The sequence below is a fragment of the Nicotiana attenuata genome, chromosome 12 (assembly GCF_001879085.1).
Source record: "Nicotiana attenuata strain UT chromosome 12, NIATTr2, whole genome shotgun sequence".
Lineage (NCBI taxonomy): Eukaryota > Viridiplantae > Streptophyta > Magnoliopsida > Solanales > Solanaceae > Nicotiana > Nicotiana attenuata.
Window position 1 is genome coordinate 10,938,637 of NC_032000.1, and position 21,014 is coordinate 10,959,650.

A 21,014-nucleotide genomic window follows, 5' to 3' on the forward strand; every position below is an offset into this window, starting at 1 on the left:
AGAAGGAATATTCTGACTACAGACGGTTGTATTTTATATAGATGCTACAAATAATTGATAAAGCTTTACGCTGATTTGAGATTCGTACACTTATTTAAGATCGCAAATTTAATTTGCTAAGTTGCAAATTGGCTGTGTACAACTTTCTTGGCATATGATTGAAATTAAGGCTTTAGAATGAATCTCAATATTGTTTAGCCTATTATGTTATTGATTGAGGGTAAGACATCGGGATCAAGTCCTGATGCTCCATAATGATAAGAGTTGGGTTTGAGTCCCAATTTATTATGGCCTAACATGCCTTTATATTGGTAAGACATTGGGTTTGAGTCTCAATGTATCATATTGATGATATAATGATGACTAAAGAAAAATAATATATTTTTCATGAAAAGGCATGAAAATTGTCCCACGTGATTTACTCCATTCTTGAAGTGAATGCGGTAGCATTGCATAATAAGTTTCCAAAGATCAACATAATAATAATCATAACTATGATTATAAAAGGAGAACAATAAGTGTCCTCTAAATAGTCCTTCAAAATGTGAACGCAATGTTTACCATCAAATTGGTATATAAATAATAAAGCATGCCGTTGATTATGATCCATTCCTTGAAGAGAATGTGACTTTTGATAAGTGTTGGAAATGCAGACCCGTTCCTGAATGTGAATGTGACAATATGTAATAAAAGTAATGAATAATAAAGACATGCAATGCATGATTGGATGAATACCACACAACTCACCTCTAAGGGAGGTTTGAGTGAAATAAATAGAATAAATATTATTATGTGGTTACATGAATATGTCATTGGTCTCGTACATGTGATACGCCAAAATATTTTGGCATGCCTTATAAAAGTTATTAAAGGCAAAATTAAAGCAATAAATAACTTTGCTTATGATGATTTTGACCATGACAATGTATTATGATATAATTTTCTCTGTGAAAGAGACAATTACCATATGAATGGTATGATAAAAGATCTTGTAGTACAAAAGTTATTGAGAGCTCCGAAAAAACTAATTTGTTACTACCCGGACGAATAAAATTATTCATGACATTGATATTGTAAAGTCTCAAAAGAAACTTTTTGAGTTTCAAATGAATAAGTCAGTGGTTGGCATATTGAGACTATAAATGAAAAGAAGATTGAATATCTTCATATTTCTATAATTATACCGGGTAAATATAAAAGGTTATCTGATTAAGTTTCTATCTACACAAATATAAGCATGATGATACAATCATATGCCACAAGTAAATTAGAGGTTTACTGAAATAAATATTAGTTGGCATGACCGGTTGACCATCCCGGTTCAATTATGATGCGAAAAATTAATTGAGGATTACATTGGCATGTATTGAAGTAATAGAAGATTCTTCATGAATTCTCTTGTGCTGCTTATTCTCATGATATACCAGTTAAAAGTTAGGATTGAATCCCTTTATTTCTGGAACGAATAAAAGGTGATAAATATATGGGCCCAGTCACCTGCCATGTGGAATGCTTACTATTATATGATTTTAATAGATGCATCTATTCTATGGTCACATGTGCATTTGTTATCAACTTGCAGTTTGGCTTTTGCAAGATTGCTTGCTCGGATTATTAGATCACAGTTCCAGAATATAAATTATGATGATTTATCTTGATAATACTGGTTTAAATCCAAGTTGGTTTAGCAGAAATTGTATGCCTCCAATTATAGCTAAATCATTGGTTATGAGAATAAAATTACCAAAATAAAATTTGGTATGTGATGTATTATTTAATATACAACAACACTTGTACGCATTTAGCCAAGTTATGATAAGTTCTCTCTATCACAATCGGTTCAAGGTCAGGAACCAAATAATTTATATCTAGAAATATGAATGTGCTATATGGTTTAATTGTTCCACCACAATGCACAAATATGAGTCTCCAAAGAATGTTGGGGATATGTATTGGTGATCCCAACATTACGGGGAGAAAATGAATTGTTGAAAAAAAAAATAGAAGAAATTAATTATAAGTACACGTAGATCCTCGTACAAGAAAATGTATACTTAAAGTTCAAGTGATAATGCATTTATATTGCCAGGTGCATTTGCTGACACAAAGCTAGATGTCATATTTCAACTACTAATGCTCCAAATAAAATAAAGTTCATAATGAACAGAGTCTATGGCATGCGTGAAGCATAATAGACTAATCGGTTCCAAAGTAAACCTCCTTGAAGAAGGAGAGGAGCAATTGAGCAAATATTCAAGATGGTCATAACAAGGAGGCAAGTGCTCTAGAAGAACACGGCATAACACTTCATAAGACCTCATGGGAGAGGCTCAAGTACTTGATAATAATGAGATAAAGAGATCTCAATAAGTTATGTCTTTATTGGGTAATAATGGAACCGACATAAATTGATCGTCGACGATATTGTTAATATAATGTAGCGCTATTATTAATATTGACGAGGATCTTGAGCTCAAATCTGTCATGAAATTTGGACAGATAAATGATTGACCAAATGAAAAATACGAATGAAAATTGACTTCACTTGAAAAATGTAAAGTTGGACGAATAGTCCTAACACCTGAAAGTATAAAGTCAATGGAAGTATAAATGTGTTTTTGTGCGAAAAGTTCAAGTTGATAGACATAAAGACGACTTGTGGCACAAGAAAATTAGTAAATATCCTCACATTGACTATATGGATATAGTCATTTCAGGTTTTAATCTTGCAATACATGAAAAACTTGATATGCGTATAATGGAAATCATTGAAGGATTTAAATTGCTCTGAAGCATATTAAGGTTTCTAAGAAATTTATTAAATAAAGCTTCAAAAATCCTTATACGGATTGAAACAATCAGGGCGCATGTGGTATAATCGTCAGAGTGAGTACCTGTTGAAAGAAGGGTACAAGAATGATTGAATTTGTCCTTGTATTTTTATAAAAAGATCTAGATCTAAATTTGTTATAATTGCCATGTATGTTGATGATTTAAATATCATTGGAACTCCTGGGGAGCTTACCAAAGCAGTAGATTGTTTAAAAGAAAGAGTTTGAAATGAAAGATCTTGGAAAGATAAATGTTTGTCTTAGCCTACAAATTGAGTATATGAAAGATGTAATTTTTTTCCATCAATCAACATACACTGAAAAGATTTTAAAGCGATTCTATATGGATAAAGCACATCCATTGAGTATCCCGATAATTGTGATATCACTCGATATAAATAAAGATTCTTTTTGGTCCTGAAGTGCCATATCTTAGTGCAATTGGTGCACTGATATATCTTGCTAACACTACAAAGCCTAATATAACTTTTTTAGCTAATGTCTTAGCAAGATATTGCTCTGCTCCTATAAGGAGATATTGGAATGGAATCAAACACGTATTGCGGTATCTAAAAGGGACTACCGATATGAACTTATTTTATGGCAATGATTGCAACCCGATTATGACGATGCTGGGTATTTTATCTGACCATAGAAATAGAATACTTTGAGACTAGTAGTTAATATATATATTCGTGCAATGGAATTGTTATTGCGCTACAAAAGATAACATAGAGCGGTGCAGTTTAAAGTAAAATTATCGCCCATACCCGGCCCGCTGCCGTCAGCCCCAACAGTTGTGAGGGAAATTGAAATCGTTAAAATCCCCCAGAATTCCCCTCTCCCCCTTTTTATTTTCCCACTTCACTTCTCCTCTTCCCCAAAATTCCCCCCTGCCCCGCCGGAAACATCACTTCTACGTGGCTCAGCCTCTCTCTGAAAGCCGCAGATTTCCCTCTTATTGGATTTAGGGCAATCACTGATGATTCGGAACTTGTACGATTCTTAGTTTTTGATTAAATCTCAGGTAAATCGCTATTGTTTCTCTTCCCTAAATCAAATGAATTCCGATAAAAAGCTTATAAAATATGTATATTACGATATATTAACATCACTTGTGTGATTTTACTGATTATAATATTTGTTGACCATTTTTTGGTATCTGATTTCTGTGTTTTTCTTTTTGATTTGTGATATCTGAAGAAGCTATTTGTTAGTTAAAGTTAGAGAAGATGGCGAAGGTTGCTGCTGCGGGTCCCGTACATCCATCAAATGCACTTAAGTTTGGTGGTGGTGGTGGTTCTAAGGTCACTGCCACCACAGTGAAACGTAAAACTCCATCTGAGTTACGCGTGAGTACCTCTTTTCCCGATTTATTTTTAGTTAGCTTTTTAAATATGAAAGTAGAATTCTTTATGGCTATATATGTAATTTAAATGAGATGAACATATGAATATGAGATTATATGATTACTTTGTGGGTGAAGAGAGCATTTGTTAATTAGGCCTAGTATGTAAAACCTCACTCACTTGTCCATCAATTGGGCCTTGTACGAGATTATTATCTCTATGTATTTCGAAATAATTTAATTTTAAACTTTTTATTTTACCTTTAATGTGATGAGTTAGCCACACAAATATTTATGCCTTGTTTTAGTTCACAAGTTTCAAAAGTATGACTTTAAACTTTGTGCCTAGTAAAACTAATCACATAAAATAGGACAAATGGAGTGGTTAGTAACCTCTTTACCTGTATTAAAACCGAGAGTTTAACTTATATTCACTTACAGTATAACAAGTTTTTTACATTATACTTTTTACATTTGCACTTTAACCTACCTATTATAGCAAGTTATTTACTTTATTTTCAAGATACCATACTAGACTTATTGTGGATAGTCACATGTTGTAGTGATCATAACCTAATTGTGTAAAACAGTTTTACATTATCCATATAAGTGCACAAAAGTTAAGCTCTAAATATTATTTTGTTCCTTCATTACACTATCCATATCAGTGCATAGGACGCACAAGTTTCTTTTTGCTTTTATATTGAAAGAAACTCTTACAATATAGTTGAAATTAAACGTATTGGTTAATTTACAATTAAAATTTGACCAAAAACTATCTTTTTTTTTGAATTTTGTAAGTAGAACAAATCTCTCACCATGGGCGTCCATGAGCATCTTTCTCTACAACCACCAAACAGGCAGACACAGCACCCTTGTAGCTGTGAGCACCGACAATACCTGAGGCCTGATGCACATGCTCCACAATTGAAGGATACCTGAGGCCCGACTTCTTTTTGTGTTTTCCCTCACTAATTAAGTATCTTTATTTCTTCTTTCTGGCAGGAAAGTTTTCCAGCAGAGCAAAGTGGTAGTATTAAAAAATCTTCTGTGCCTTCAGCATTTCCTGCTGAGAATCAACAGCAATTGAAATGGTAATTATGTAGAATAGTATTAAATATTTGTAGGAATGTATTGTCTGTTGTATCTTCTTTCTGCTCATATAATGATTTTTTTCATATATTGTCATTAAAAGCCCAGAATCCTTTCTTCCTTCAACTGTAAGTGGAAAATATTGTGCAACCAAAACTTGTAGCACAAGTCAAAGGTGCAATGAAAATACCTTCCGCAGCGTCACTGAGCTGTCACTGGGTGGTGTAGATGCACATGGCTTGTCTACTATTGATATGGTACTTACTATTGCCAGCATCTATCCTCTTTAATTGCTCTGTATACTTTTTTTTTCAACGCTCTTTATACTTAGATAAAGCTAAGGATTAACCTTTTATCTTCTATTGATAGGATAAAGCCGTAAGAGGACTTGCTACTCATGAGCATCAAGTTGCTTTTGCTAAAATTGCTGAATCCTCTGAACTAGATGGTGGTTCAAGGTCAAAAATTTTCTCCTTAGAACTCCATGTCCCATGTAAGATGACCCCGCTGGATTTGACGATGAAAACTAATATACGAGTTGTGTCTGCATCTTCTATCAACTGGTGAGTGATGACTTGATTGATTTTGTTATATAATGAGTCATTTTAATATCGACGCATGTGGAAATACCCGCAGTCCCGCACTATTTGGATCTGGAGTTATAGAGCTTGTTTATGATATTGCTCCAAGTGTTTTAGGTTTATAATGCAGTATCTGATGTATACAATTTCTTTCCTGAGAGTTACAAGTTCTCTTAAGTTATCACATGCCAAAGTAATACTTGATGGCATGCCACTTAACTAAACCAAGTGGCATAACCATTTGACAAGTGAGAGATGTACATAACATTTATCTTCTTTTGACTGCAAGATGATGGACTGCTATTTTAGGGTCCAAGCCAGGCATTTCTTTGTAAATCCAAGCGAAGACATCCCTGAACTACTCAATACAAGTGCTTTCTTCATCAACTTCTAGTAAATCACTTAGGTAGGTGGGTCTTGGTTCTTCATCGGTGCCAAGGTTAACTTGGCATCAACTGTCGTCTTCACTCCTTCTTCAAGTTCAGGTGGGGCATCTTTCGCATCTTCATCTTCTTGAGGGTTCCCATCGTTGAAGGATATGTGATAACACAGTGAAACATACTCCAATTCTACATTATTCTCCATTAAAGATGGAACACCATTCTCGCCTTGTACAGTAACATGATACTAAGAACCCACACTTTCTTTATCTTCATCACGTTCCTTAGTGTACACCACAGTATATGTTTGTACCTTCAATACTTCTTTACACGAAATCACAAGTTTTATTTGTCGCCTCATTCTAGAAGGAACCAAACTTTGGAAATCCTTATAGATCTTCTGGATTTTTGGGCGAAGCGGGTGTTCTTATGCTTTGAAAATTTCTCTGGAACTTGTTCCCCTTCTTTAATGGACCCAATCTCTCAAACACGGAAGTCCTCACAGTTGATTTTCCAAGTCGATCAAAGACGGAAGGCCTGTTAGAAGCGGCGGATTCGTGTTCTACAGTGATGTAATTGTTGCTCGCCCTTCTTATGGAGATGCGCATTGGTGACGGTTGCTTCTATCCCAAACCTTCACGTGGTTGCCTCGTTGCAGCTTCTGATGGGAGCTTCCCTAACTTTGACGGCTCATTGGGATTGTATCCAGCTTTTGCAAATAGTTTGTAAGAGTTTGGGTCAAAACCTTCATCTGTTCGCTTTGTAGGGAGTGCCACATTCTGCAAACGATTTTGGGCCACAAACCCTGCAAGCGGCATTGAGGACGACTTTACTGCCTTAATTCGTTTTACCGGAAGAGTTAACTCCTTTAGCATGTTACCTTGGAGATTAGATGATTCACCTTCATCTTTCTTCCTTTTAGGGACATATTGGAGCGCAAGACTTACTTTCTTGCCATAAGACGCAATATTCCCTCTATACGATTTATTCGCGTTGGGTTGTACCTCCTTAGTAACGGCTTTGGCTTCACCAGTAGTCACCTCTTCTCTTTTAGTTGAGGGCTCGTTATTCTTGCTTTTCATGCCATCATCGGCTTTTAGCTCCATCACAATGCGGTTCTTCAAGTAGAACTTTGCATCGGCGGTGTGTGACTCAGCCTCGGTGAATGGCTCATCATCAACAACTATCATCTTCTCGACTTCACCCTCGTAGTATTTTAAACATTGATGGTCGGTAGATGGAACTACTTTATTCTCATGTATCCAAGGTCTTCCAAGCAAGACGTTGTATGAAGTCTTTGCATCGATCACATGTAGCCATGCACTTGATTGTATATTTTCAATGGTGATTTCCAGCATGTTCGCGCCTATGGCTTTTTGCCCCCTTAGTTGAATCCTTAAATCATCACACGACTTTTCGAGAGTTCGTTCATGAGAATACCAAGTTCTTTCACAGTTTGAATTGGCATGATGTTTACCGAGGATCCTCCATCAACCAAAATTCGATTTATATATATATATATATATATATATATATATATATATATATATATATATATATACATACTATATATGTACATAATTTTAAATTGAATTAAAATCCTAAATTTTAATATTCAATATTTAATATCGAATATATGTATAACTTATATACTATATACTATATTATACTATATATATACTATATTAAAAACACGAAGGCCCTTAGCGAAATATCGTTCGCCTTTTTTACCCTTTAAAAATATATTTTACATCGTATAAAATTGTAAAATCAAAAAGCTTTCNGGTTACTGGATCTAGGATCAGTGCGATCGGATTATATGAAGTACATTAAGGAGCTAGGGCCATTATTTGATTCAAGATGAGGTGATGGTTCCTGACAGGAGTATAGACCCAATGATTTGTTGGTTCGGCAATTGGTTATGAATTTCTATGCATCTCTTCCGTCGTGGCGTTATTGTAAGAGTTAGAGCGAGACCTATGTAGGTCATGAGGTGCCATGGGAGCATCAGATTCGTGGAACTTCGAAATGCTTGATCGGAGAATGCTATTGTGGTTCTGTGAGTAAAGTGGTGCAAGGTGTGAATTCAGCTAAGATACGCAGTCATGTTTTGGTGCTGCGTGTAGTTATCGATACGGTGGGCGGATGTTGGAACAGGCCTGGCAGAGAATTTCGGATGATGGAATTGGGCTCTAAGGCTTATTAGCTTAAGTGAAAAAGGATATCTTCAGATAGACCAAGCTAGGGCGCCCAGCTGAGTTGTGGTAGCATAGGTAGGTGCTCGAGGTGTTAACCAGTGATTCCAGACAACCCCAGCACAGTTCCTAGCACGTTCGAGGACGAACATATGTTTAAGTGGGAGAGGATGTAACGACCCGACCGATCGATTTGAGCTCTAGCGCACCGTTCAGCAGTTTGAGGCCATGAGCAGCTTCATTTCAAGTATTACGACTTGTACGCGTGGTCGGAATTAAATTTCGAGAAGTTCGGAGTTGACTTGGAGAGGAAATTCTCATTTCGGAAGCTTTAAGTTGAAAGAATTAACTAGGATTGGATTTTTGAGTAAACGACATCGGAATCGGGATTCGAAGGTTCCAGTAGGTTCTTATGATGATTTCGGACTTGGGCGTATGCCCGGATCGGGTTTTGGATGACCCGGGAGCATTTTGGCGCCTATTGTGGAAGTTACATTTTGGAGGAAATTTCATAAGTTTGGGTTGAAGTGCATTTTAGTGTTATTGATGTCCGTTTGTGATTCCGAGTCTGGGAGTAGCTCCGTATGGTTATTTTGGAGTTGGGAGCGCGATCGAAAGTGAATTCGGATGCCCGTGGGTCATTTTGGGGTTATTTGGCTAAAGATAGAAATTTGAAGGTTTTTGAGAAGTTTGATCGGAGGTGGACCTTTTGATATCGGGGTCAGAATCTGATTCCGAAAGTTGGAGTAGGTCCGTAATGTCGAATATGACTTGTGTGCGAAATTTGAAGTCAATCGGACGTGATTGATAGGTTTGAACATCGAAGGTAGAAGTTTGAAATTCTAAAGTTCATAAAGCTTGGATTGGAGGTCGATTCATGATTTTAGCGTTGTTTGATATGATTTGAGGCCTCGAGCAAGTCCGTAATGTGTTTTGGGACTGGTTGGTTGGTTGGTTGGGGTCCTGGGGGGCCTCGGGTGGATTCCGGGTGGTTATCGGATCGAATTAGAGCTTGAAGGATGAGCTGAAGGGGTCTGGTTGCTGGTGTAACAGCTTCTGCGGAGGGTTCACCACAGAAGCAGCCCCGCACAAGCGAGGAAGGGAACCGCAGAAGCGGTTAGATGTGAAAGGAGCAGGGACCACAGATGTGGGGGTATTGGCCGCATCTGCGCAAGCGCAGAAGAGAGAAGAAGGACCGCAGAAGCGGTGATTGGCGCAGGTGCCATGAGGGCTCCGCAGATACGGACTCGCAGAAGCGGCGAGGAGTCCGCAGGTGCGGAAGTCGCTGGGCAGAATGTTTTAGAAAGCGGGGTTGAGTTCATTTCACCCATTTTTCTCTTCTTTGGGGCGATTTTGGAGCTTTTTGAGAGGGGCTTCCACCTAGCAACTTGGAGGTAAGTTAATCTCACCTAACTTGAGTTAAATACATTGATTATGTACGGATTTTAGCATGTAAAATGGTAGAAATTTTGGGGTTTGAGGGAAAACCTAGAAAATTTATATTCTTGGAATTTGACCACGATTTTGGGTATAGAATTAAGAGAAAACCGTATATTTGAGTTCGTAAGTTCATGGGTAAACTTTATCTTCGAAAAATTTTGGAATCCGGGCACGTGGGCCGGAGGGCGTTTTTGTCAACTTTTCGATCGGGGTTAGGAATTGTTATAAATTGGATTGTAATGAGTAATTGAGCATATATTAATGGATTTGCGTAATTATTGGATAGCTTTGGAGCATTTAGCATCGATTCGAGTCTTCGGAAGGGCGTGGAATGCCGCTTATGGATCTTCGGAGCGAGGTGAGTCTCCTTTCTAACCTTGTAAGAGGGAATTGTCCCCATAGGTGAAATAATTGGTTATGTGCTCCTATTTGTGGAGGCTACGTACGCACGAGGTGACGAGAGTTCGTGCGTAGCTACTAATATGTGTAAGTCCGGGTTGTCTAGGACCCAAAAGCATGCTATACTTGGAATATCTGTAACCTTATTGACAGTTGAACTGCTTAAATCCTACCGAATTGGTAAATGAATTTCTAAAAAATAATTAAACTTCATTTTTTTCTAAATTGTTAAAGGAGAATTGGTTTTCTTTGGATAATTGTTTCATGATGACTTCTTGATTGACTGTCTGTGTGTGTTTAAATTCTGGAATGGGCCGAACGCCTCTAGCAGTGCACAGTTTAAATATTGTTGGATCGGGCCGTAAGTCCTCGGCATGATTTGCGCATGCTTGTATTGCTTGCCTTGAACTTGTTAAAGTCGTTATAGCCTCTTCCCGGCTTGAGAATATTTGTATAAATGATGAAAAGAAATTTGGAAATTTCCTATAAAAGAAAAAATTATTTTCTTGCTTCACTGTATTGGTTTAAAATTTTGCTTATAAAAATCCACGATTTAATATATCATTGATATACCATTACCGGACCATTAGTAAGTGTCGAAGTCGACCTCTCGTCTCTACTTCTTCGAGATTAGACGAGATACTTACTGAGTACACGTTGTTTTCGTACTCATACTACACTTCTGTGCATTTTTGTTGCACATGCACCTCTAGTGGCCTAGTGGGCGTAGCAGCATGGTTGACACGGAGACTAGGCGAGATGTATTTCCTCGAGGCGACCCGCAGCTAGTATAGTCTCTCTCAGGATTCTATTTATTTTCTGTCCAATTGTATTCCGGACAGCTGTTTTACTTTATTCGATTTTTCTTAGAAATTGCTCATGCACTTGTGACACTGGGTTCTGGGATGGTATGAAGTATTTTGTATTAATTGCTTATCATTTAATTTGAATTGAAGCAATTATCTTTTTAATTAATAAATTTGAACGAAAATCATAGATTTCAAGAGTATTAAAACAAAAATTTAATTAAGTATTTTTGGTTGGCTTGCCTGACACTGGTCTCCGGCGCCATCACGACCCTTAGTGGATTTTGGGTCGTGACACCATATATATTCTTAAATTGTATTATCCCCGGTCCGCGTAATCCGAAAAGTTTGATTTATGTATATTTGCAACCTTTGATTGATGAGCTAAAACAATTGTGGTACGATGGTATTGAAACATATGACATATCAACCAAGCAGAATTTCAATTTGCGTGCTAATTTAATGTGGACAATTAATGATTTTCCTTTGTATAGAATGTTGTCTGGGTGGATGACTGCTGGGAAGCTAGCTTGTCCTTACTGCATGAAAAATATAAAGCGTTCACTTTGAAATATGGCCGAAAGCAATCATGGTTTGATTGTCATCGTCAATTCTTGCCTCCTGATCATGAGTTTAGAAGGATGAAAAATGCATTCAAAAAGAATAAAATGGAATATGATTCTCCACCTTCTATACTTTCAGTTGAGGAAATTTGGGATAGGGTCCAGAACTTCAGTAAAGTTACTCAAGCTCCACCTTATAGATTCCCCGGATACGGTGTTACTCATAATTGGACGAAATAGAGTATATTTTGGGAGTTGCCTTATTGGAAGGATAATCTTCTCCTTCACAACCTTGATGTCATGCATATTGAGAAAAATTATTTTGACAATTTGTTCAACACAGTGATGGATGTTAAAGGTAAGACAAAGGATAACCCGAAGGCTAGAATGGACTTACAAGAATATTGCAGGCGGCCTGAATTATACTTGCAGACAGAAAACAATGGTAAGATATTCAAGCCCAAAGCAAGTTACACATTCACTTTGGAGGAAAGACGGCAAATTTGTGATTGGGTAACGAATTTGATCATGATGTTGTATATACGAGATTTGATACGTGGTTCAAACAATTTGTAAGTTTATCCTTATAATATTCTAACACTATGTAGGTAAACAATGTTTGGAAGTTATGCTAACTTATGAATTTTTTTAATAATATGTAGGTAAATGATCCAAATAATGGTGTAAATCAATTTTTGAAAGATATATCTTGGGGACCTGGGCTTCAGGTCACAACAATGTCTAAGTATGTTGTGAATGGTTATAAGTTTCATACAAAGGATTTCTCTAAAAATAAAAATAGCAACAACAGCGGGGTGTGGGTTCAAGGTGGTGATGGCAATCAAGTTGGAGATATTGATTATTATGGTGTGCTCAAAGAAATAATAGAACTAGAATATACAGGTTGGCCATTTAAGAAATTGATACTCTTTAGATGAAAGTGGTTTGACCCAAATCCAACAAGAGGTACAAGAGTACACAATCAATACAACATAATTGAGGTTAATCATACGAGGGAGTATGATCGCTATGATCCTTTCATAATTGCACATAATGTTAGGCAAGTGTATTATGCTCCTTATCCATTGCGGCGAAATAAGTCTGATTGGTGGGTTGTAATAAAACTAAGCCTGTAGGTAGGGTGGAAGTCGAGAATGTGTTAGATGTTGCATATCAAAATGATATCTCCAGTGTTTACCAAATAGTGGACGAACTTTTAGAAACTGATTTGGAACATCCTGAACACATATTGGAAGAAGTTGATATAAATGAAGTAAGAATTATAGAAAATGAGAAAGAAGAATCAACAGATGAAGCTCAAACTAGTGAGGAAGAAGAATTCTCGGACGAGGAACAATACGTCGATGAGCTTTAAAAAGTTAGTTTCTTTAATAACTCTCGTTTTATAGCTAGTTTCTTATATGTTTCAATCTAAATATGTATTATATTATGCAGATGACAGGCAAGGGTCGAGGTAACAATGACTCTACTGGTTCTCGAGGTCGAGAAAAGGCTAGAAAGGCAAAGAGGAGGGTAGAAGATAATACTGCATCTTTTCCACCCTCTTCAGAGATGCCTATGCCTATGCCTAGGTCTTATCCTCCACCCCAGGACTATTCTGAGCTGCCACAGCATCACGAGCCCTACACCTTCGTGTAGACACCAGGTCTTTCATCACAAGGCCATAGGACCATACGTCTGGCATACAGTCCAGCTGCCTCACGACCACGTGGATCATAGCCATCTGCATCGCATGGATCGCATCCATCCATGTCACATCCACATGGATCACATCCATCCGTGTCACAGCCACTCGGGTCACAGCCACTCGGGTCACAGACATCAGTATCACAGCCACTTGCGGTCCATCAAGCTATGTCGCAGTCACAGGGATCGCAGCCATCTTCATCAGCGACTCCATCTATTTCAAGCCTTCGCCTGCGAGATAGTATCTCTGACTCCCCTACACCTTCCACACATGCCTCAGATATACATGCTTCGGACGGTGACGCTGATGATGACGAGGAGGTGCATTATGATCAATATGGCAGGATCATCATAGTCCCTGAGGGTGATGGGTAAGAGTTATTTGATATTTTTACGTTTATTGTTTTGTACAGTTTGTACTAAGATATTAATGTATTTTTTTTATTAAATTGCAGGTTCATCCCGAGTAATATTACTACGAGGATAATCACCAAAGCCACCAGAAAGCTTTATGATGGCCCTTATGCGACTTGGAGTGAATTCCCATTCTCATTGAAGGAGAAAATTTTCAATCAATTTAAGGTATAAATATTCTTTTAAGCAGTATAATTATTTATATTTATGATATTTTCATATAATATTTAACTTTAATACAGAGCAAGTGTGTATGGGAACACCGCTATAGCGCAGAAGTGGCTGAAAATTTTCATCACAAAGCTCGCAAGCGGTTGTCGCATAGTTTCTCCAAAGCTAGAAAGTTGAACCAGAAGCCTGACTGGTTGCTTCAGAATTTATGGGAGGATTTGCAAAGGCAATGGCTTACCGCAAAGTTCTTAGAGAAGAGCGAAAAAGGAAAGAAAGCTCGCGCATCTGAGAAGGTGGGATCCTTGCACACTGGAGGTGCAATCAGCCTAGGGACAATAAAAAGAAGATTGGTACGTAATTGCTTAATTTATTTTAATTTTCAAAGTATATCTATTCTGTTTATTAACTAAAATTTATGAGTTTTCAGGAGAAGAAGTTGGGGCGTCCAATGAACCAAGATGAGCTATTCAAGGAGACTCATATTGTAAAGAAGAAGAAAGAGACGGATCAAGAAAGGTGGGTCGAGGGCCGAGCCTCGACTGTACATGTAAGTTTTCACTTTTCATTAAGTATTTTGATTTACTTTTATATAAATTTTGAAATACTAATTCAATGTAATTTTTCTTATAGGGCGCTTCATAGCTGACGTGGAGGAACTCATACGCAGTCAGCCACCTAATGAGTCGGGCGAGCCCATCCAACCATCGGACGAGGATGCTGAAAGAATGTGGACAGAGGCTGCTGGCGGTCCAAAATAGGGGAAGGTATACGGGCTTCCTACTAAGAAATTCCATCGCTATAAGTGTGGAATTCAAGGAATAGGGACTTCCTCGCAAGGCGAGCAACTTGATGGGGAGAGCCTATTCGCTATGCGGGAGACTGTGACAAATCTCACATCCGAGCTAGAAGCGGCCAAGGAAAGAGAAAAGCTTAGAGATGCTCAGTACATTGGCATACAAGCTTAGTACCAGGGCATGCAAGAGCAGCTCAAATCTCTCCTAGCTTCTGGAGCTTTTCCGATTCCCCGGTCTCGTGGGTCATCGCCAGAGGCTCGGCTTGAACGTGAGCGTTCATTCCTTCCTCCCCGTGCTCGTTCCTCCCGTCCTCCCCGTCATCGTTCTTCCCGTCCTCGACAAGTAGACCCTTCTGTATACCGTCTTGTTGATGAAAGTTCATCAGACGGTGATGATAATGATGTTGTACAAAATACTCATTGACTTTTATATACTTTGAACTAGACAAATAGAACCGGTTTTGAACTAGGTGTAATAAGCGTTAACTTAGATTAATTTGTTAGTTCTATTGAACTTTAATTTGTTCGTTTTAATGTGTTTTTTGAATTGTGTTGTTGTTGTTGTGTTGTTGTTGTTGTTGTTGTTGTTGTGGTGTTGTTGTTGGGTTGTTGTGGAGATTTTGATATTGAAATTGTAGTTTATGAATTGAATTATATAATTATTTAGGGATTTTGGTATGCTGGCAGGTGGTGTAGCTGCCAAAACAGGCAGGTTCTACCAAAATTTTACCTAGAAAAGCGACCAACTTTGGTCGATTTTCTATTTAAAAAAATATTTTCTGGGCAATAGCGACCAAGGTTGGTCGCTAATTAACCCAGATTTCCTAAAAAGCGACCAACTTTGGTCGCTATTCTATTAAAAAAAATCTGGAAATTAGCGACCAATTTTGGTCGCTTATGTTTAAAAAAATTAAAAAAAAAAAGCGACCAACTTTGGTCGCTATTTTCTAGATTTTAAAATATAATATTTGGTTTACAGACCAAAGTTGGTCGCTATATTTTGAATAATAATAAATAAAAAAAAACGTAATTTAAATATAGAGACCAACTTTGGTTGCTAAATTTATATTATTAAAATATTAAAGCGACCAAAGTTGGTCGGTATATTGTTTACCGGAATATTTGGTCCTTTTACCTTAGAGATCAAAGTTGGTCGCTAAGTTAAACGGACCATCAAAATAGCGACCAAGCCAGTTTGGACGCTTTTTGGTCGCTTTGTGACTTGTAAGCGACCAACTTTGGTCGCTTTTTGTGGTCGCTTTTTCCCGGATTTCTAGTAGTGTATGCCAGAAGGACAAGTCGGACCACTTGACACAAGCGGGACTCTTGGAACCATTAGCTATCCCAAAGAGACCTTGGGAAAGCATTTCCCTGGATTTCATCACCAGATTGCCCAAGGTCGGAGATCTCACAACTATCTTGGTTGTGGTGGACCGGTTTTCCAAGTATGCCACCTTTATTGCAGCCCCACAATATATATCAGCAGAAGATACAGCTCGACTCTTCTTCTCTCATGTCGTCAAATATTGGGGCCTGCCCAAAGACATTGTTAGTGATCGCGACTCACGCTTCACTAGCAACTTTTGGACCCAACTCTTCAAGTGCCTTGGGTCAAAATTGAGTCACAGCTCAAGTTTTCATCCGCAATCCGATGCCCAGACGGAGCGGTTCAATGGTATGTTGGAAGAATATCTCCGCCACTTTGTAACCAGATCGTAGAAGAATTGGGTGAAGCTTCTGGATGTTGCTCAACTGTGCTTCAATTCACAAAAGAGCTCTAGTACAAACAAAATCGCTTTTGAAATTGTTACCGGACAGCAACCGCTACTCCCACACACTGTGAATGCACCAAACATGGCTAAATCTCCTCGAGCTGCAAGCTTCTCAAAAGAGTGGAAGCGAAATTTGGAGATAGTACGGAGCTATCTTGTCAAAGCTCAAAAGCGGATGAAGAGGCATGCTGATCAGAATCGTCGCTTTGTTGAATATCTAGTAGGAGACAAAGTGATGGTCAAAATCCCAAAACGGTACATATTTGCGGGGGTCCATGACCCTCGCCTATTCCAATAATACATTGGACCCTTGTCCATTGAAAGGCGCATTGGGAAAGTTGCATACCGGGTGGATACCCCAGCTTGGTGGAAAATTCATCCTGTCTTCCATGTCAGTCTCCTGAAACCTTTTCGGAAGACACGGAGGATCCTTCACGGAGCCAGATCACAATACCCAGTATTCGAGGCCCCAATTAAACCGGAAAAGGCGTGTTGAAGCTATCCTTGATGATAGAGTGATTCATGCCTCAAGGAAAGATCACCAAGAGTTCTTGGTGAAATGGCAGGGCTGTGATGCAGAAGAGAATACTTGGGAGAGGGGAACAAACCTCAAAGCCTACAAGAGCCTCATTGAAGATTATTTTGCAAGTAAGGTGCCGAGGACGTCGCCAACTCAGGTGGGGGAGAATGTCATGGGCGGCTTTCCAACCATACCCTATGACCCCTTGGGCGCGCCCCGTGGCGTCCTAGCAAGCCTCCCAATGCCTAGCGCCACCGACGGCCCCGTGTGCTATCCGAGAACAATTAGCCGATCTAGATTTACGAATTATTATAGAGAATTCGTTGGTAGAATGGGAAGAATTGGGGGAAGAAGGGCACACAGGGAATGAATGGGAAGATCGAAAAGTTGGAAGAAGAAAGGACTTTTTGGTTAGACGCGTGGAATTGGCTAAGCATTTTATTCGAACAAATATAGAGCCAGAATGGATGGTTTTGTGTCTATTACCAGTTTCTTGGCCGCACCAAGTGACAAGCATGCAGGTGCCTCTGTCGCCCCACTGATATCCCTCGCCAGCGCCCAAGCCGCAGGCAGATGCCAACAGCGCCGCGCGTGCAGACAATGCCGCGCGCGCAGACCGTGATGCCAAAGACACAGCTACTGACAACGGACCTGCTGCTGCCTTATAGAAAACTAAGTCATTTTCATTGTAAATATAGAGTAGTTTTATTTCATATACTTCCATTATGTTTCTCTAGCTTAGTGAAGTCTAGTCTTGTAGCTTTGGATTATTTTTTTAAGCATTATTAGGGGGGATCAAGCAATCAAATCTTTCTAGCAAGCAAACAATTCCCTGTACTGGTGTCTCTCCCCCACGACACCGCGTTGCTTTTCTATAATAGCTTTCATTAATGCAATCAAGCTTTCTTTCATTCTCAATTCTCATTTATGTTCTCTCAATTGCTCTTGACATTGATTTTCCCGTACGGCACTGACAATCTCGTCTAGCGTACGGAGCGGACCTCAGTTGGCAAACAGTAACTGCACTGACATTAGTTGCTTAGCCTTACGTCACCCTTCCAAGGAATCTCAGGAAGGTGCCACGTAACAGTACTTACGAGAAAAAATTTATACTTGTGCATTACACTCATTCTAAACCTATTGACTATAAATTTTAGATTCGCCTCTCATCTTGGGTAGGACTAAAACATAAGTAAATTGTACGTGAGTTGTTATTCAATCTGGACTAACCAGATAAAGAGTATATGAGCTAAGGTTCTGACCTATTATTGATACAGATTCTACAAATGCTGAAAATAGCTGGCTTACCAAAGCTACCCACTTGAAAAGCTAGTCGAATTGGTCAGGACGATTCACAATTTCTTTGTTGAAGACGTTGTTAAGCCCTAACTTTGAATTCAAATTTTATTATTCTTATTCTGAAAGTTTAAAGTCCTTCAAATTGTCACCAATTTCAACCTACGTACCTTCATTTCCCCGCACCTAAGAGCTCTAGTTATGACCACCGGAAAGCAGGCTCTCCAGAGGCCTTATAACTACCCTTTAGCCTATTCCTGCTTATGCATATTTCATGGCTGATAGCCCCCGTTTGCTTATCTCAAAAGCCTAAATTAAATTTTGATTTCTTCTTTCCTTTCCTTTCTCGCGTCGTTCTTTTTAACAACTACCTCTTCCATGTATGGTTTTTCACCAAAATTTATGAATATAAAAGAAAAAATATGTAGTTTTATGTGGAATGTACATTTCAACAATCATATGATCACATTTAAGGAAACCCTAACAACTTCGATGCATTGAGCAATTTTCATAGGACATCTATAATTTTAGTAATATACTAATATTACACATTGAGTGATCAAATGCTGAACTTTTGCCGGTGCCTCGTATCTGTCCTAGTAATTGCTAACTTGTCTTTTTGTTTCCATCCCTATATTAAATATCATAAACAGTATAAGGCCAACTCACAAAATACTACTCCTTTATCTGATTAAAAAGAAGTTTAAAGACCTTATGTTAAGTTATAGCCCTTCAAGTATGCAGAGGCTAACTTAATGGTTAATGAATTTGGATGAAAATCATAAAGATCAGGGTTTAAATTTTAGTAAAGACAAAAATATATAAGATAATTTTTTCCCATCTACTTAAATCTTAATTGAGTTATTCGTGTTGGTGAGAAAAAAAATTCTAGACGATGAAATAATCAAGGACACTCATGAGCAGGAATTGGAACTTGGAATATGGGTATTATCCATTCTATAGACGAGAGACTCTCTGACCCATTAGTAGTTTTAAGTTGGTAAAAGACAAAACGTGGGTGGGACCTTAGTATATTAAGACAAGTGGTATCTCTTTGATTAAAGACCTAATCTCTCTTCTCTTTGAAAAAGGAGATTCTGTACCATCCATTATCTGGCCTATGAGATGAATCACTTTTCGAAATAAGACATAGCAAAGGTTATTTCATCACTTATTACATACGCTTCTGAATGGCCAACCTCTTTCGTCTCAGGACACCATTCGTTGTGTGACCTTCAAATCTTCTATATTAACTACACTATATAAAGCTGGCCCAAGAATAGATGATGTGGCACTCTTTTAGATCATAATACATAATTTTTCTTTTTCTTAATTTTTTAGCTTTTCCCCCAATTTACCTATTTATGTGCTATTTTAGAAAAAACCAGAAGTCCCTTTCTACAGTAAACTTTGTATTATTTGCAAGTGTTCTTCAAGAGAGAACAAAGAGTGAGAGAGAGGGCGATGAAAAAATGTTACAAGTTGTCCTCTAGATGACGCCTTAGAGGGATGATAATGTGTTGCCATTTGGCTTCTCTGAGAAGTTTACTACTCCCTCAGTTCCAATTTATGTGAACTTTGACTGGGTACGGAGTTTGAGAAAAATATGAAGACTTTTGGAATTTTTAGTCCTAAACAAGTCAAAACAGGGTCCAGAGTATTTGTGTGGTTATAAAAGTTTCTCATTAAGAAGTTTAAGCTAAATTATTTTCAATTTTAGAAAGGGATCATTCTTTTTGGAAAGAACCAAAAAGGAAATTGGTATACAAGACACGAAATGACCTTTTTATGCTAAGACCACTCGACTGTGCAAAAAGGACTATCGAAAATGCGTTTCACGCTAGGCACTAAACTCAATATTGGTTGGTGTCTGAGGTTGGTGGGAATGTGCTCCAGTTGACATCGCTATTAGGACCAAATAAAAAGATCCGTTGGGCCCGATGCCATTGCCCAATCGGTTAGCGATATCCTTGATCATTTCGAGACGACATCGTTGTCTGAGATATTGGTGACAATAACTTTGAAGCTCCCAACTGGGGCTACAGGCCGATATCCCCGAGTGCCTACTTATACCGGGCCAAGGCTTCCATGCGTCGTATCCTGGTTGGTCCACTTAGCAGGTTTGGATTTTCAGTCAATGCAAAAGTATAAGGGGTTGTTTGGTAGGATGTATCAGAAAAAATAATGCATGTATTAGCTTTAGTATTACTAATTCTTTGTTTGGTGTAGTTTTTCAACCTATGTATCACTAATACACCTATTAGTTTTACAATTTATTTGGTATTATTCTATATATAACTAATACATAGCAAACCATGGTATTAGCAATACCAAGACTATTAGTAAATACATAAGCATGTTTAAAGATAAAATTGCCCTTAAAGTCCCTCAAGCTAAAGAATATAGAAGATATTTTTGTAAATAAATAATCTTTTTCGAAAAAATTATATAATGCATATTGTTTATAATATACTACATCAAAAAATTGGCAAAAATAATCCCAGCATAATGAATCCCAACATAACTAATCTTGCATTACAAATACACCATATTCGATGCTATTTTTATACACCCTACAAAACAACCCCCAAACACTAAATTATTTTCCTCTCGCTTCTTTATTTACAAAAACCCTTCCTTCCTATCTTCCCTTCACACTGTTAGGATATAGTAGATATGCTCTAGATCCAATCTCATAATTGATGA

The 21,014-nt window shown here is 38.0% G+C and overlaps 1 protein-coding gene across 4 annotated transcripts; it reads left to right on the forward strand.

Annotated features, from left to right (window-relative positions):
* On the forward strand, nucleotides 3,589-6,299 carry LOC109235288. 4 transcript variants are annotated; one of them, XM_019401348.1, is made up of 6 exons: nucleotides 3,590-3,827; nucleotides 4,023-4,183; nucleotides 5,185-5,273; nucleotides 5,375-5,528; nucleotides 5,641-5,834; nucleotides 6,142-6,299. In XM_019401348.1, coding segments are annotated over exons 2-6 (558 nt in total). In that variant the 5' UTR covers nucleotides 3,590-3,827; nucleotides 4,023-4,063; the 3' UTR covers nucleotides 6,143-6,299. The 4 variants fall into 4 exon arrangements, with proteins under 4 accessions (XP_019256892.1, XP_019256893.1, XP_019256891.1 ...); XM_019401347.1 differs by having other exon boundaries at nucleotides 3,589-3,858; nucleotides 4,038-4,183; nucleotides 5,641-6,299; XM_019401346.1 differs by having other exon boundaries at nucleotides 3,590-3,858; nucleotides 4,035-4,183; nucleotides 5,641-6,299.